At 43.8% G+C, this 14,860-nt stretch overlaps 1 protein-coding gene across 1 annotated transcript in view; it reads left to right on the top strand.

Moving 5' to 3' along the window:
• Positions 1–1,114: 1,114 nt before the first annotated feature.
• LOC148481203 (vomeronasal type-2 receptor 26-like) overlaps positions 1,115–14,860 on the top strand; it is a 173,549-nt gene continuing 159,803 nt past the window's right edge. The window contains exon 1 of the mRNA XM_088453817.1: positions 1,115–1,311. Within this exon, the coding sequence (XP_088309943.1) occupies positions 1,115–1,311 (197 nt within the window). The remainder of the gene's footprint in view (positions 1,312–14,860) is intronic.

Genomic DNA, 14,860 nt, shown 5'->3' with positions numbered 1-14,860 from the left:
AATGTTCAGGCCATGCTAAAATTTGTTAGTCAATAAGTCAAGGGCTACTGGCTTAATATCTTTCTGTTTAGTGCTTATCTCACAGTTGGCAGGCACTTGGCAGTTGTTGATTTTCTAAAAAAAAAAAGCAGTCTTTATGGTGTGTGTGGGTTCAACAAACTTCAGGCTTTGATATGGATCACAATGATCAATCAATAGAACAGCAGGAGAAGCAACCAAGTGCTAGCACTGCAGCTGCTGCCACAAATCATGACAATAATAATCCTTCAATATATGCAACGTCATCTAATAAAGCTGGTTCTCAAGGGCATAGAGGGTTTAATTTAGGGCATCTGAAGTTAAAACAATATTTTGCATTGCTGAAAAATTATCATCTCTTCTAAAGGGAAAGTTTCCTGCAGAAAAACATACCATTGCAAACATGCCATACATCTTCTGCCTCACATGATGATGCAAGAACATCTCACTTTGAGTCTAGTAGAAGTGTCCAGAAAATAAAAAAATAGAGAATCAGTGCTTTTAAAATAAACACTAAAGCAAAAGAACCAACTATGGGCTAGATTCATTATGGATTGCTATTGCAATAGCAGCTGTAATTATGCACACAGGTCTACTGCGAAAATAGGCTAATGATTTCTATAGCAATGCTGTTGCACAGCCAGAATAGAGATGCCCACTACCTCTATCTCACATCCAAAATGCCTTGTAGTCCTGCATATCCAATGAGAACATCGAGTAACATCAGCCCCTCATGCACATTTACAGCAGGTATGACCTGCAGCAAAAACCGCAAGTCATGCCATCACACTGGTTAATTTATGCATGCCCATACAACAGTGTTCAAACGGACTGGCACACTTGTGTTTCTCTGACCACTACCAGTAACCAGCTCCAAATGCACCCTGACTGTCACTCACACTGCAATGGATTCTTATTTCCATAAGTGATTACAGTAAGATTGCAATGCTGACTCACACACACTGCGATGCATACGCATGTGCAGTATGCAACAATCGGCGGAAATGCATATGCTGTTGCAGCTGTGATTTGTAGTGAATGAGACCCTATGTGTTTAGAAATAGCACAAAGCCGTGAGAAGAGTTTAAGAGTGTCCATGAGTGCTATGTGTGACTCTGAATATTCTGATACAGGACACATAGAGAAGCCTCCTTTTACCATTTCTGCAACCTCTGCCAAAGTGGGGATGAGCGGCACCAGTAAAGATGAAAATGAAATTATGTCAAAGCAAAATGACTTACACAGTTTGGAATCTCCTAAGGATTTGTCATTTCTAATGTTGCCACAAATATTGTAAGAGCATTATGGTTGAGTGAATTTGAACACAAACCATGTTTTGCTCACACAATCAAATGGGTGGTACAGATTTATTTTCCAAATTGACAGAGGCATGCAGGAGATGTTGTCTGTGGCCAGAAAACATTTGGGACATTTTCACCATTTAGCAACTGCATGTACAAGATTCAATTGCTGCAAGAAAAGTTAAATTTGTCATGCCAGTAACTGAAGTAGGGATGTAGTAACAAGGTGGAATTCCTCCCTTTATATTCTTTATTGACTGGAGTAACAGCAACAAGCCATCCAAACCTACAGAACAAACCATGACATGAGGAGAGGAGGGGGAATGTATCTCAGTGCAGCAATCAAAATTGATAAAACAGCTAAAATCATGTAATTTGCACCTGGTTACATAAAATCCAAAACCCAAGATCATTTTTTAAAGTTCCTATCTAACAGTAGACCTGTACCAGGACTCAGTTCCACTTAGAACACCAATTCCAAACTGTGACTTGATTTGACTTGGAACACTTAAGTCTAGGTGTGTTCATATTTTTTTATGTTCATGTTTAGGGAAAAGTAAACTGAACATTTCTAGACCAAAGGCCCTCATTCAGAGCCGTACGCTCTGAGCAGAGCGCACACTCTGAATGAGGGCTCCCCTCCATAAAAATGGAGCGTCCTCTTGGACGCTCATATAGCTGTGGGTCACCACCCACAGCCTATATGAGCGTGCAGTTTGATGGCCGCGATGGTCTTGACCATCGTGACCATCGAAACTGCGAGCCGGAGCCTGCAGTTGAGGTTTTCAACCGCAAGGCCCGGAGTGATTTTGGATCTATTAGAGCCAAAATCACTCCCTCTGACATCACTAGTGATGTCAGTGGGCAGGCTTCTGATGGTAGGCGTTCCCTTGGGAATGCCCCCGTCAGGGAGGCACGCCCCCGGCACGCCAACCAAAGGGGGCGTGCTGTCAATCAACATCGACAGCAAGCCCCCTTTGATTAGACACAGCGAGCGAAGGAAAGTCCTTCAGTCATCGCGTCTGGTGCATGCGCATGACGGAGCTCCCTCCATCGTGCGCATGCTCAGAGCAGACCATCGGCCCACTTGCGAGCATACAGCCGCTCGCGAGTGGGTCTGAATTAGGCCCAAAGTGCTATGATAGCATTAAAGAAATGCAAATGGAACTTCCTGTCAATCACTATGCAATGGGTCTGCGTAGTCAGGGGCTGGCTGGCAACTTTTAGCCAGGGGGCAAAGGCATGCAGGTGGCCCTTGCAGAGGAGTAGCGTGTAGCCAGGGGGCCCAAAGATTGTGCATGCTACTGTGCCCCCCACCCCCCCTCAAGTGTTCCAGTGAGGAGGAGGGTTCATATGGGATTAATGTAAAGTAAAAATAAAGGTTAGGGGCAGCCCCATTGTGGTACCCATATGCAGTGCCCCCCTGTGCCCCAGGAGAGGACCCCCTTATGCAGGCCTCCAGTAGTGCCACGAGTAATGATGCCACTATGCAGTGCCCCTTATACAGTGCCCCCAGTAGTGGTCCCCCCTGTGCAGTTCTCCTTGTGCCCCCAGTAATAAGCCCCTTATATAGTGCCCCCAGTAGCAGTGCACCCACCATGCTGTGCCCCAATAGTGGTAACCCTTATGCAGTGCCACTTAAATAGTGTCCCCAGTTGTAGTCTCTCCCTGTGCAGTACCCCCAGTATTTCCTTTTTATAGAGCCCCCAGCAGTGGTCCCTCGATGCTGTGCCCCCAGTTGTAGTCCCCTCCCCCCTATGTATTGCCCCTAGTAGATGTCCTCTCCCATTGTAGTGTCCTTAGTAGTAGTAGTCCCCCCTTGTAGTGCCCCTAGTAGTAGTATTTCCCCCTTGTAGTGCCCCTAGTAGTAGTATTCCCCCCTTGTAGTGCCCCTAGTAGTAGTCCCCCCTTGTAGTGCCCCTAGAAGTAGTAGTCCCCCCATTTTAGTGTCCCCATTAGTAGTCCCCCCAGTTGTAGTCCCCCCTTGAAGTGCCCCCAGTAATAATCCCCAGTAGTGGTCTCCACCTTCCAGTGCCACCAGTAGTGGTCCCCATTTGTAGTGCCCCACCTTGTAGTGCCCCCAGTAGTGATCTCCCCCTTGTAGTGCACCCAGTAGTGGGATCCCTCTTGTAGTGCCCCAGTAGTAGTCCCTCCCTCTTGTATTGCCCCCAGTAGTAGTTCCCCCTTTGTTGTGCCCCCAGTAGTAGTAGTAGTCCCCCTCCTTGTAGAGCCCCAGAAGTAGTAGCCCCTCCTTGAATTGCCCCCAGTAGTAGTAGTCCCCCCTTGCAGTGCCTCCAGTAGTGTTTCAACCTTTGTAGTGCCCCCAGAAGTAGTAGTCCCCCCTTGTAGTACCCCCAGTAGTAGTAGTCCCCCCTTGTATTGCCACAGTAGTAGTAGCCTCCCCCTTGCAGTGCCTCCAGTAGTGGTTCCCCACTTGTAGTGACCCCAGTAGCAGTAGTCCCCCTTGTAGTGCCCCCAGTAGTAGTCCCCCCTTGTAGTGCCCGCAGTAGCAGTTGTCCCCCCCATTGTAGTGCCCCCAGTAGTGGTCTCCCCCTTGTAGTGCCCCCAGTAGTGGTCCCTCCCTCTTTTAGTGCCCCCAGTAGAGTTTCCCCCTTTGTAGTGCCCCCAGTAGTAGTAGCCCCACTCATTGTAGTGCCCCCAGTAGTAGTAGTTCCCCACTTGCAGTGCCTCCAGTAGTGGTTATCCCCCTTGTAGTGCCCCCAGTAGTAGTAGTCCTCCCCTTGTATTGCCCCCAGTAGTAATAGTCCTCCCTTGTATTGCCCCCAGTAGTAGTAGTCCCTCCTTGTATTGTTCCCAGTAGCAGTAGTCTCCCCCTTGCAGTGCACCCAGTAGTAGTAGTCTCCCCTTTGCAGTGCCTCCAGTAGTAGTAGTCCCCCCCTTGTAGTGCCCCCAGTAGCAGTAGTCCCCCATTGTAGTGCCCCCAGTAGTGGTCTCCCCCTTGTAGTGCCCCCAGTAGTGGTCCCTCCCTCTTTAGTGCCCCCAGTAGTGTTTCCCCTTTGTAGTGCCCCCAGTAGTAGTAGTCCCCCTCATTGTAGTGCCCCCAGTAGTAGTAGTTCCCCGCTTGCAGTGCCTCCAGTAGTGGTTATCCCCCTTGTAGTGCCCCCAGTAGCAGTAGTCACCCCCCATTGTAGTGCCCCCAGTAGTGGTCTCCCTCTTGTAGTGCCCACCACTCCCCCAGTAGACACACATAAAAAAAATAAAAAAAACACTTACCTCAATCCCTGCTCCCGCCATCGCCATACGCTCCTCCATCTGTCCTTCCCGGGCCAGGCCGCTCTGCAATGTGGGAGAGATGTCATGACATCATGACGCCTTTCCCATTGCCCACTGCAGGAGCTGGAAGAAGGAGCGGCTCCTGCATTGGGCGCAGCAGCAGTCAGTGAGAGTCTGACAGACTCTCATTGGCTGCTGATTAAAACAAAAATACAGCTGCCAGTGTTGGCGGCTGTGTGTTTGTCACTTGTGTAGCACTGACCGAACTCCATAGGTCAGCGCTACACATGCGGTGCAGTCTGTGTCACAGTGACACAGACTGCCCGTGGCCCATGGCCCGCATAATGCTGTTGCCCGGGGATCACATGGCACCCTGCCCCCCGGCCCAGCCCGCCACTGTGTGTAGTGACTGTGATCGCAGCCTCAGTGGCACTGAGCCATTGATGCATGCACTCTGCAATGCATGTGTAGAACTGCACAATCAGCCAATAGCATGTCCAAATGCAATTGCAATCCTTGCTGAGTAAGGCCCCAAGACCACAGTATGGGTGCATTCAGGTTGAACTCTGTCACCTGATATTCTTCCACACTCCCAGACCAGCTGATTGCATCATCCAATATCTGGGGATCATATCCTATAAATTCCACTTCCTGAGTGTCTCACATTGCTAGAACAATGTTGCTTCTTGCTAAAGTTACAGGTCTGTGCTGAACTCTTAGGTACTCAGGACCTCATTCAGAGCTGGTTGCATCGAGCATGCGGTCGGTCTGAATGAGGGGAGGTCATCTTGAATTTTCAAGACATCCTAATTTGTGGTGGTAAGGCTGTGGGTTAACATCCACAGCCTTATGACCGCCTAAGGTGATGGTCGTGATGGTCAAGACCATCGCGACCGTCGGGGCTTACGATGAGACCATAAGGTAGGGTCTCCCTTGTCGTATGCCCCAGAGAGCTTTTGGCTCTGTCTGAGCTGGAAGCTCTCCACTGACATCACTAGTTATGTCAGTGGGGCCGCCCCCAAATGGTAGGCGTTCCCATGGGAATGCCTCCGTTTGGGCTGCCACCCCCCCAGCCCACCTTCCAAATGGGGCGAGCTGTCAATCAACTTCAACAGCTCGCCCTCTTTGGATCGAGACCCACTACGACTGGCGCTGTCGGTCGTAGCAGGTCTCACACATGCGCATGACGGCGCCGGCGCCGTCATGCGCATGCTCTGTGGGGGGTCATTGACCCAGTCCGAGGGCGTTGGCGCTAACGACCGGGTCTGAATGACCCCCACAGTATCTAAATGGTCCCATTATATACTGTTCCTAAATCTGGTAAACAGGTCTCCGATACAATCTTGCCCACCAGTCTAGTTTTGCTACTGAGACTTGTTCTAACTTTCTCCATTGGTTCAAGCCAAAACCTCCAATGATCTGTCCCATTCAATAGCTTCAATAGCTTTAAAAACCGGCCTCATTCAATACCTCCAATCATTGGTCTCATCCAATATCTCCAATCATCAATTCTACATGTCATCTCCAAACATCGGTCCCAACCGATACATTCATCATCGGTCCCAAACCACTCCAGGATCTCAACTCATCATCATTGTTTTCAAAACAATTCAGAACTTCAAAATATCTTCATCGGTCACCAACCAATTCAGAATTCCAGTTCATCATTATTGGTTTCAAACTGATCCAGCTCTTCAGTTTAACATTACGGGTCATTGCAGCCCTACTCAACAATACAGGATAATCAGTCCCAACCTGATTCAGCTCATATATACAGAATCATTATCTCCAATTATCATTCCTACTTGCCGAGATACATCTCTGAAAAATGAATGGGGAATGCAGATCTGACGTTCAGAATCACAATTGGCCACAAAAATAAATATTTCATCTTACTATGAATATCGTACTTCTAGCTCCTGCCTATGTTTTGTTGAAAGCTATTCACCATGTTATGTGCTTGGAATTGCAACTATAATTATTTGTGTGTGTGTATATATATATATATATATATATATATATATTAGGGATGTGCAGGCTCGGATAGGTTCGAGTTTGCACGTGAAGTTCGGATTTTTCCCTCCAAAAAAACGGAACTCAGAACGAGGCAAAACGTCATCTTACATGGACGAACATCATCATTCCTGGTCTTTTGTCCAGGAATGATGATGTTCGTCCATGTAAGATGACGTTTTGCCTCGTTCTGAGTTCCGTTTTTTTGGAGGGAAAAATCCGAACTCCACGTGCAAACTCGAACCTATCCGAGCCTGCACATCCCTAATATATATATATATATATATATATATATATATATATAGTAAGGTACCAGTTGAGATTTCCTTTGTTATTTATTTGTCATACTGACTGTAAAAACATTGTTGCCTATAGTATAAATGTCTGAATGTACCAGAGCGGAAATCTGTCCAGGTTCTAAATTTAAGTGCACTGCGACTAACGCTTGACTGAGGAACTGATAGTCCCAAGACACATGAAAATACAGACAAAGCACGGAAACTAAAAGTACACTATAAGGACTTGTAACAGTGTGAGAAACACATGTTTGAGACACCAGGAATACCTGATGAGGTAGCGTGATTGCCTAAGGGTCGAATCCCAGAGTCATAGCCCTGTAGGGGTTTAATACATTCTAATAGTGGTTGTTACCCTATTACCATTGTTCAGGTACTGAATAAGTCGGACAATAAAATAAAACAATTAAGCTGCATCATGGAACAGAATTTACCCACGCAGGAGAAGCCTAAATGGTTGTAAATCTCCCCTGGGAGTCCAACAGAAATTAAGTACCATAAATATAGAAAGAAATATGTTGAATATGTGTATAAATGGTCAAAAAGGTGTCCATAAATTACAACAAAAGGACATTAGTATATATATATATATATATATATATATATATATATATATATGTGTGTTTTAGGGGATATAGGAAAAGGTGTTTCAAATGTTAAAGAAATACAAGTATTGCAGTTATATTTAAAATAATCTATAATCCCCCCACCATATGTCGATTAGTATATAACAGTAAAAAATCCCTAGTGCACCAGAAGAGCAAGAAGAGAATATTGTACTCACAGTTACCTATTCAGTTGACTTACCAAACAGATGTTCCACTAGATGACAGACCTAAGAGATATATAATGGAGGACACTAAGGGCCTGATTCAGACCCGGTCGCAAAGGCATGATCGTAAGCTTAAAAAAGGGTCAGAGACTGCACTGACTTCATTCACACGGCAAGGATAAAGGATGCCCTCTGTGTCTTAGCGAGTGGCATCTATGTGATTGGAAATTAGTGAAATACCGCCCCCTTGCCACTCGCTACACACTTCATCTCCAGGAAGTGTTTAAGAACATCAGTAACATCGAGAGCCATCGGAAGCACTCGCAAGTGCTTGTAGTAGGGTTTACATACTGCAACCACTATGAGTGCTTCTAGTAAAAATACACCTACTGCCACATCAAATGATGCTACCATGATGCACTTTTGTTAATTATGGATGCCCAGTAAACGCCATTTTGTGGCCCAGACACACCTGCTTTCATACCACCATTCCCACGATTACAAGCACCTTCCCCTGTTACCACCCACAAATGGCACTTTCTGTCACTCAAAGTAGTGTCCAGTCTTTCCGCTATGAGCAAGTGAATTCCGATCGCAATAAGCTGTTCATGCAGTCACACTGCAAATCAAATGCATGCATAGTTTGCAACAAGCGAGCGCAACATAGCAACCGGGTATGAATCAGGTCCTAAAAGTTCTCTAAGTTCAAGTGAGGATTATGGGGATACTCCAAAAGGAGCTAAAGGGGGTTCTATTATAGAATCTAAAAAGGCCCTTATTGCCAAAGATTGGTCAAATGTATCACCAAGTAATATTATAAGTGATTCAAAACAACATAAGAAATCCCCACAGGTTATATTTCCCCTTAACTTTATGAACTATAACTACAGACCAAGGTGGACAGCACATATCCCATAAAGTAGAACAGAATTCAATTTACTTGTTACATAATTCAAAGATTGTAGAACTAAACCTGCAGAGGTATTAAATAAACATTTCAAAGGAACAAAAGTATCCTGCAAAAGAGGCAAATATTTTTACTAACTTATAAGTATAAGATAAACACATGCACAGTTTTCATTAGCTCAAGTTGGTGGTGCTCCTCTTGGGTTAATAACAGTACAAAAGCATACTCTAATAAGTTTGATTTAAAGAGAAGGAAAAAAATTGCAAAAAAGACATAAAGAACCCTTAGTGGGGGCACAGCTTGATGTTAATTTCAACAAAAGGTTTCTATGAGAACATTGAAAATATTATAATTGTCTCTTCTAAAAAATAACTGTTAATACTTATAGTTAACAGGTCAATGAGGAAAGATAATTAAAAGCAAAAAGACAAATGAACATTCAAATATGAACCTATGGTTGATGTAGGTATAAATTTTGAAAGTAGAATTCTTCTTGATAGTCGTATATGGCTTGGTGAAGATATTAGCTTGTTAATTCTCAATGTTAGTGAAAAGCAATATATAGTGCTAGAGAAAGTGTCATAAAAATGTAAATCAAGTGACTCTTGTCTCTTCAGATTTAGCTTACTGTATCTGTGACAGATTCAAATGTGCATCAATCACCTTTGGTATATGTCATGCAGTATAATGAGTTCACTGTTAACCGGTATTACTGTGTCATCTGATAAACTATAAAAATCCAATGATGTTGATGGCAGCAATATTGTGTGTTTCCCTGAAACAGTAGCTTTTCATATAACATTGTAACAGTTTGTAAACAGTATTATTCAGTAAATTTCAGTTATTCTGGGATAGTTTGCAATCCTCATTCATAAATAAATGCAAGTAACAAACAGTGAGAAAAATGTTTCTGAAATCTTTCACATATATGGACAAATTAATAAGTACATGCCAATTATAATATGCAGTGTGATGAAAGAAGTCTTTTATATAGGTCTTACATAAACAACATATCATTTATAAACATTTTTTTCTTTCCAAGTACAAGTCACAGGTAATATATCAGACATCTTCTAAAATCATTAACATGTGTCAGTGTCCCATAGGAAAGAAAACAGTGGGCCTGATTCTGATCCGCTCACGAGCGCTGTTCGCTCCCAAGCGGGTCGATGGTGCCGACGTGCACATGTGCACGACGGAGGGAGCTCCATCGTGCGCATGCGCGAGACCCAGCGAGCGACATGGAAGTCGTCACTCCAGGTCTCGCACCAAAGGGGGCATGCTGTCGATGGTGAGTGACAGACCGCCCCCTTTGGTGGGCGTGCCAGTGGCATGGCTGCCAGACGGAGGCGTTCCCATGGGAACTCATACCGTCTGGGTCCGGCCCCACTGACATCACTAGTGATGTCAGTGGGAGTGATTTTGGCTCTGATAGAGCAAAAATCACTCCAGGACTTGCGGTCACCGAGACCCTACCACCACAGGGTCTCATCGCAAGCCCAATGGTCACGATGGTCTTGACCATCGCGACCATCATCGTGGATGCTCGCTATAGCTGTGGGTGGCCCTGATTCAGAGCGAGTGCTCTGGTCAGAGCATTCATCTCTGAATCAGGCCCAGACTTGTAGCTCTACATCACAGAAACCCTTTCATTGCCCGTGTGCTGAATTGCAGTGCCCAGGAACGTATTTGGGTGTGCAATGTCAGAGCTAGCAATTAGAAGAAAGGAAATGCCAATATTGAATATTGAAGAAATATTTGTAAAAGGAAAGAAAAACACATTTTGCAAGTCTATTTAATTATTTATTTAAAACTGGGGAAGGGGAGTGGTGGTATCCTCCTCCATAAACGTATTCCATAAATTTCTATTTTTTTATAATGGAACATAGAAAATAAAGAATTCAATTTCCATGCCTTTACTATATCATTCATAAACATATATGAACATTTATTTTTCTAATAAGTTAGCCATTTGAGAAGTCTATTAGAAGTGTACGTGAAGCATCAAAGTATCTCATATAGGGCCTGATTCAGACCCACTCGCGAGCGGCTGTCCGCTCGCAAGTGGTTCTATGTTATGCACTGAGCATGCGCACGATGGAGGGAGCTCTGTCGTGCGCATGCACCAGACACGACGAGTGAAGGAAAGTCCTTCGCTCGTTGTGTCTGATCAAAGGGGGCGTGCTGTCGATGTTGATTGACAGCATGCCCCCTTTGGTGGGCGTGCCAGGGGTGTGCCTCCCTGATGGGGGCGTTCCCATGGGAACGCCTCCCGTCAGAAGCCGGCCCACTGACATCACTAGTGATGTCAGTGGGAGTGAGTTTGGCTCTGATAGAGCCAAAATCACTCCAGAGCTTGCGGTTGAAAACCTCAACCGCAGGCTCCTGCTCGCAGTTTCGATGGTCGCGATGGTCACGACCATTGCGGCCTTCAAAATGCACGCTCGTATAGGCTGTGGGTGGTGACCCACAGCTATACGAGCGTCCAGGAGGACGCTCCATTTTCATGGAGGGCGGCCGTCATTCAGAGCGTGCGCTCTGCTCAGAGCGTACGGCTCTGAATGAGGCCATAGTCTCCACATCTGGAACCACAAATGGGTACTCAGGTCACATATTATAAATACCTAATCATGATGTGCAAATTATCTCCTAGGAGAAATAAAAATGTGGATGACCATAGAATAAAATCATTGTAAAAAAGTTGATTCACTAAGACTCTCCAATACATACATTAATGTAAAGTACCATGAGAGAGAGACGTCTAAAAGTGTAAGGACTATTCCATTCTTTACCTTTAGCTACTCCTTACAGTGGTATAGACATATTGAAATATCAGAAAACATACCTATGGCTTTTTGTTCAAAGCAGCAGCTTTTGTAAGCCCCTGCTTTCTGGTAGGTGGCAAATGAAAATTTAAAAAGGCATATACAGTCAATGCCTGATGTGAGTTATACTGGCTGCGAGTGCTATTTTACATATCCAGCTGCAACCTGTCAGGTAGATGCGGCTTACAAAACCCATTGCTTAATAAATAAAGCCCCAGTTCTCTCCACTAATGCAATTTCTATAGTACTAGACTGTGGTTACACTGGTAGATTAAGGAAAGTTAAAAAGCAAAGTAACCAAACCAACTTTAGAGACTATTATAGCTGCTGTGACAAACTACATGAATTGCCTGCCCTCTTATATTGTCCTACAGCTCTCCTGCATAATAAAACAAATTCTGCCCATTTAAAAATAATTGCCCTAATATGCATCAAATAAAAAATGTGACAAGTAGGCACTTAAGTAGGTGAATGTGTAAATATTATACAGTATATCATAAAATGAGTCACAAATACAGTAAGAAAGAGTTGCAGGTTTGAGGGGGCACAACAACTATTGTTCTGATTAAAGGCAAACAACTAAATAATATTTATGAAGAAAAAAAATCCCATACTCTCTACATATAATTCACCATTTAGTTGTTTTCCCTAAATTGCAAACCTGTGTGTTGTAGCTACTTACATGTCTGTACCATATGTTCAAAACTGGCAAATCATACATGACAGTAATTTGGGCTGGAGGTGAGGGCACCCATGTTACAGTAGATCCGTACCAGAAGTGGAAGCTCTTGGGTTAAACCTGTTGCAGGATTGGTTAATTCTATGCTGTATAGCCCACCACTGATGATGGGTATATGATGCAATAACTGGGTACATGTAGAGTAGAGCCTGGGGTCATCAGCAGACTTTACCCTAACTTTGCAAAGTGTAATGCATCTCCCTGGTTAATTCTAACTTTACAGATTGATTCCTGTCCCCCAGGCGACTCCACTCTGCACCTCTTTGACAGATGCTACTCTTCCAGTCTAGGCCAGCTCCCATATTATAATTAATGATACTGGATTTAAACCTCTATATGCTCCTGCCTATACTTTCTAAATCCTAACTATAACTTCTAAATCCTGCCTATACCTTCTAGAATTGTTGCAATTTAGCATAATGAGTCACATAGTAAATAAATGCCTTCAGACTTTGAAATGTGTTTCCAATGCACAAAGATTATTATTCAACATAAAAACAGGAGTTTCCATGCTGTGATCTAAAGACAATTTAGTGCAAGGAAATCATACAGGCCCAAGGTACAGTTATACGTATGCACGTGCACTGGGACCAGTAACCGGCATCAACAAGAAACCTCCGTCAATAACATCAGCAAGAAGACTCCAGATTGGGGTCTGAATGCACATATATACACTTACAGGGGTAAGCAACACAATAGGCATATTTGGCATGATTCCATTGGTCCTCTGTCATGGTGCTTCTGTTACAGGACATTTAACAGGTCGATTCAAATGGACACAGGTCAGCCTTTGACAGCCTTTTGTCTCCTTTTTCCCGCTGCATGCAAACCTAAGCTGCTAACATTACATAGTACATTTTAATGTTTTAACTCTCTATAGTCCATAGTTTGCAGATGCTGGTTCCGATCTTCTCACCTATAGTACCAGATATCTTTATATTCTTTACATGCTGGCATTGTGAATGAATCATGTAATAATAACCCTTTTTCACTACGGAACTATTGCTTTAAGTGCATGTATGCAAGGGAAAATGACACTAAATAGCATTGTGCACCTGGGGGTCTGTGGGGTACTTAGCGAGCAGCACTAAGCTAGAAAGGTATCTGAGTGTATGGGACTAAGTCGGAATTGGTTGTGTAGGGATCATTAAAAAGTTGAACGTGCTAATAATTAGCTATTTTGCATTGTGCACTGTTTAACATTGCGTGTATGTGTTAATGTGAATGCAGGGAAAACACCACTAATTTGCTACTATTTTGCACTGTTCATTATTTAAGTTTGTGGTGATTTTAATGTGTTGGGAAGTCATTTGTATGTATGTAAAACACTGTCGGTATGTGTTTGGGGAAGATTGATAAAAAGCTGGCCGTGCTATTTATTAGCAATTTAGCATTGTGTTTTGTGTACTATGTGGTTTTGACAAAATGGTGCTGTGTGACCTATTTCTAAGATGGAGTCTTGTCACCATTTGCAAGATGGCATCGCTCCGATCTAATTTTAAAACTGATTCTGTTTCAGCCAATTATCCAGCTTTGTCAGTCCACCCTTTGATAGCAACCAACATGCTATCATACACTGGTCTTAAATTTAATTTAGGCTTCCATTATGACATATTATGACATAATGGCATATTATGACATTATTTAATGTTATTATGGGATGGCACAAGGTGGTTGTTAATCCATCAATAATGGGTCTATAGGAGAGGACATAAAACTACCATTATACGCACACCGCGGATCTTGGGAGATCATGGGAAAGATGTGGGGATGCACCTATCCTATAAAGGAAGTCTTGAGGTGGGATAGGGACTTACATTATTTAAGGTGTTTCAAAATAACATTTTTAATAAAACATTTTATGTATGTCTAAATATAATACATTATACGATGGTATGTCCCAGTTCGGCTTGGCCGTCGTTATTCGGGTCTCACGCATGCGCACGATGGAGCCGCCTCCGTCGTGCGCATACGTACTTGGGCAACATCAACCCGCTTGTGAGCACTCAGCGCTCGCGAGCGGGTCTGAATCAGGCCCTTAGTGTATACTGATACCTAAAGATCTAATTGAGCATAGCAGATCATAATTCATATGCTCATTATCAGCTCTCTGTGAGAAGGTCATCGTCTGATTATTCCCCGTCACTTCCCAACTCCCGGGTTTATTGGGGTTGGTTATGTTTAAACACAAAAGTGATCTATCTACTTGGAATTGATGTAGTTTGAAATGAAGTGATTTGGATGAGAGGAATTTTCCATCCAAAGTTTTCCCTTTTTGCAATTCTAAAATTTCCATAATATTCAGTGGAAATGGCACCAACCCAACATTATGCTGTCCCTGTGGCACATGTGAGCACAGCCAACAATCAGTCTGATTTAAAACTTTGCCTACCATGCTATGATAATCCTCTAAAGGATACCCACCCCAGTACAAGTTATATTTAGGTTGAACCACAAAGCTCACAAATACAGGAATCTTCAGACGATAAACCTCCACACCGTCCCCGAGTATCCGGAATAGCAGATCTCTTAACAATTACAGTACTAAGATTGGCCAGACACTCCCCTGATTGGCATAGCACTCCTCTTCTTGACTCCACTCCATCAGCACTGCCATTAGCTCCCATCTCCTCTATCGGTCCCCTGTCACAAAAACCAGATATCCCCGAACAAACCAGGATGATGGAAACTCTGGAAGAGAATATGAAAATTAACACAGCAGACCATTCCATCACAACAGAAAGGACCTGCAAAT

This window comes from Taudactylus pleione, unplaced genomic scaffold, assembly GCF_031769625.1.
Source record: "Taudactylus pleione unplaced genomic scaffold, aTauple2 ptg000592l, whole genome shotgun sequence".
In the NCBI taxonomy this organism is placed as follows: Eukaryota; Metazoa; Chordata; class Amphibia; order Anura; family Myobatrachidae; genus Taudactylus; species Taudactylus pleione.
The sequence above is the reverse complement of the archived record's forward strand: the minus strand, read 5'-3'. Positions and strand labels throughout refer to the sequence as shown.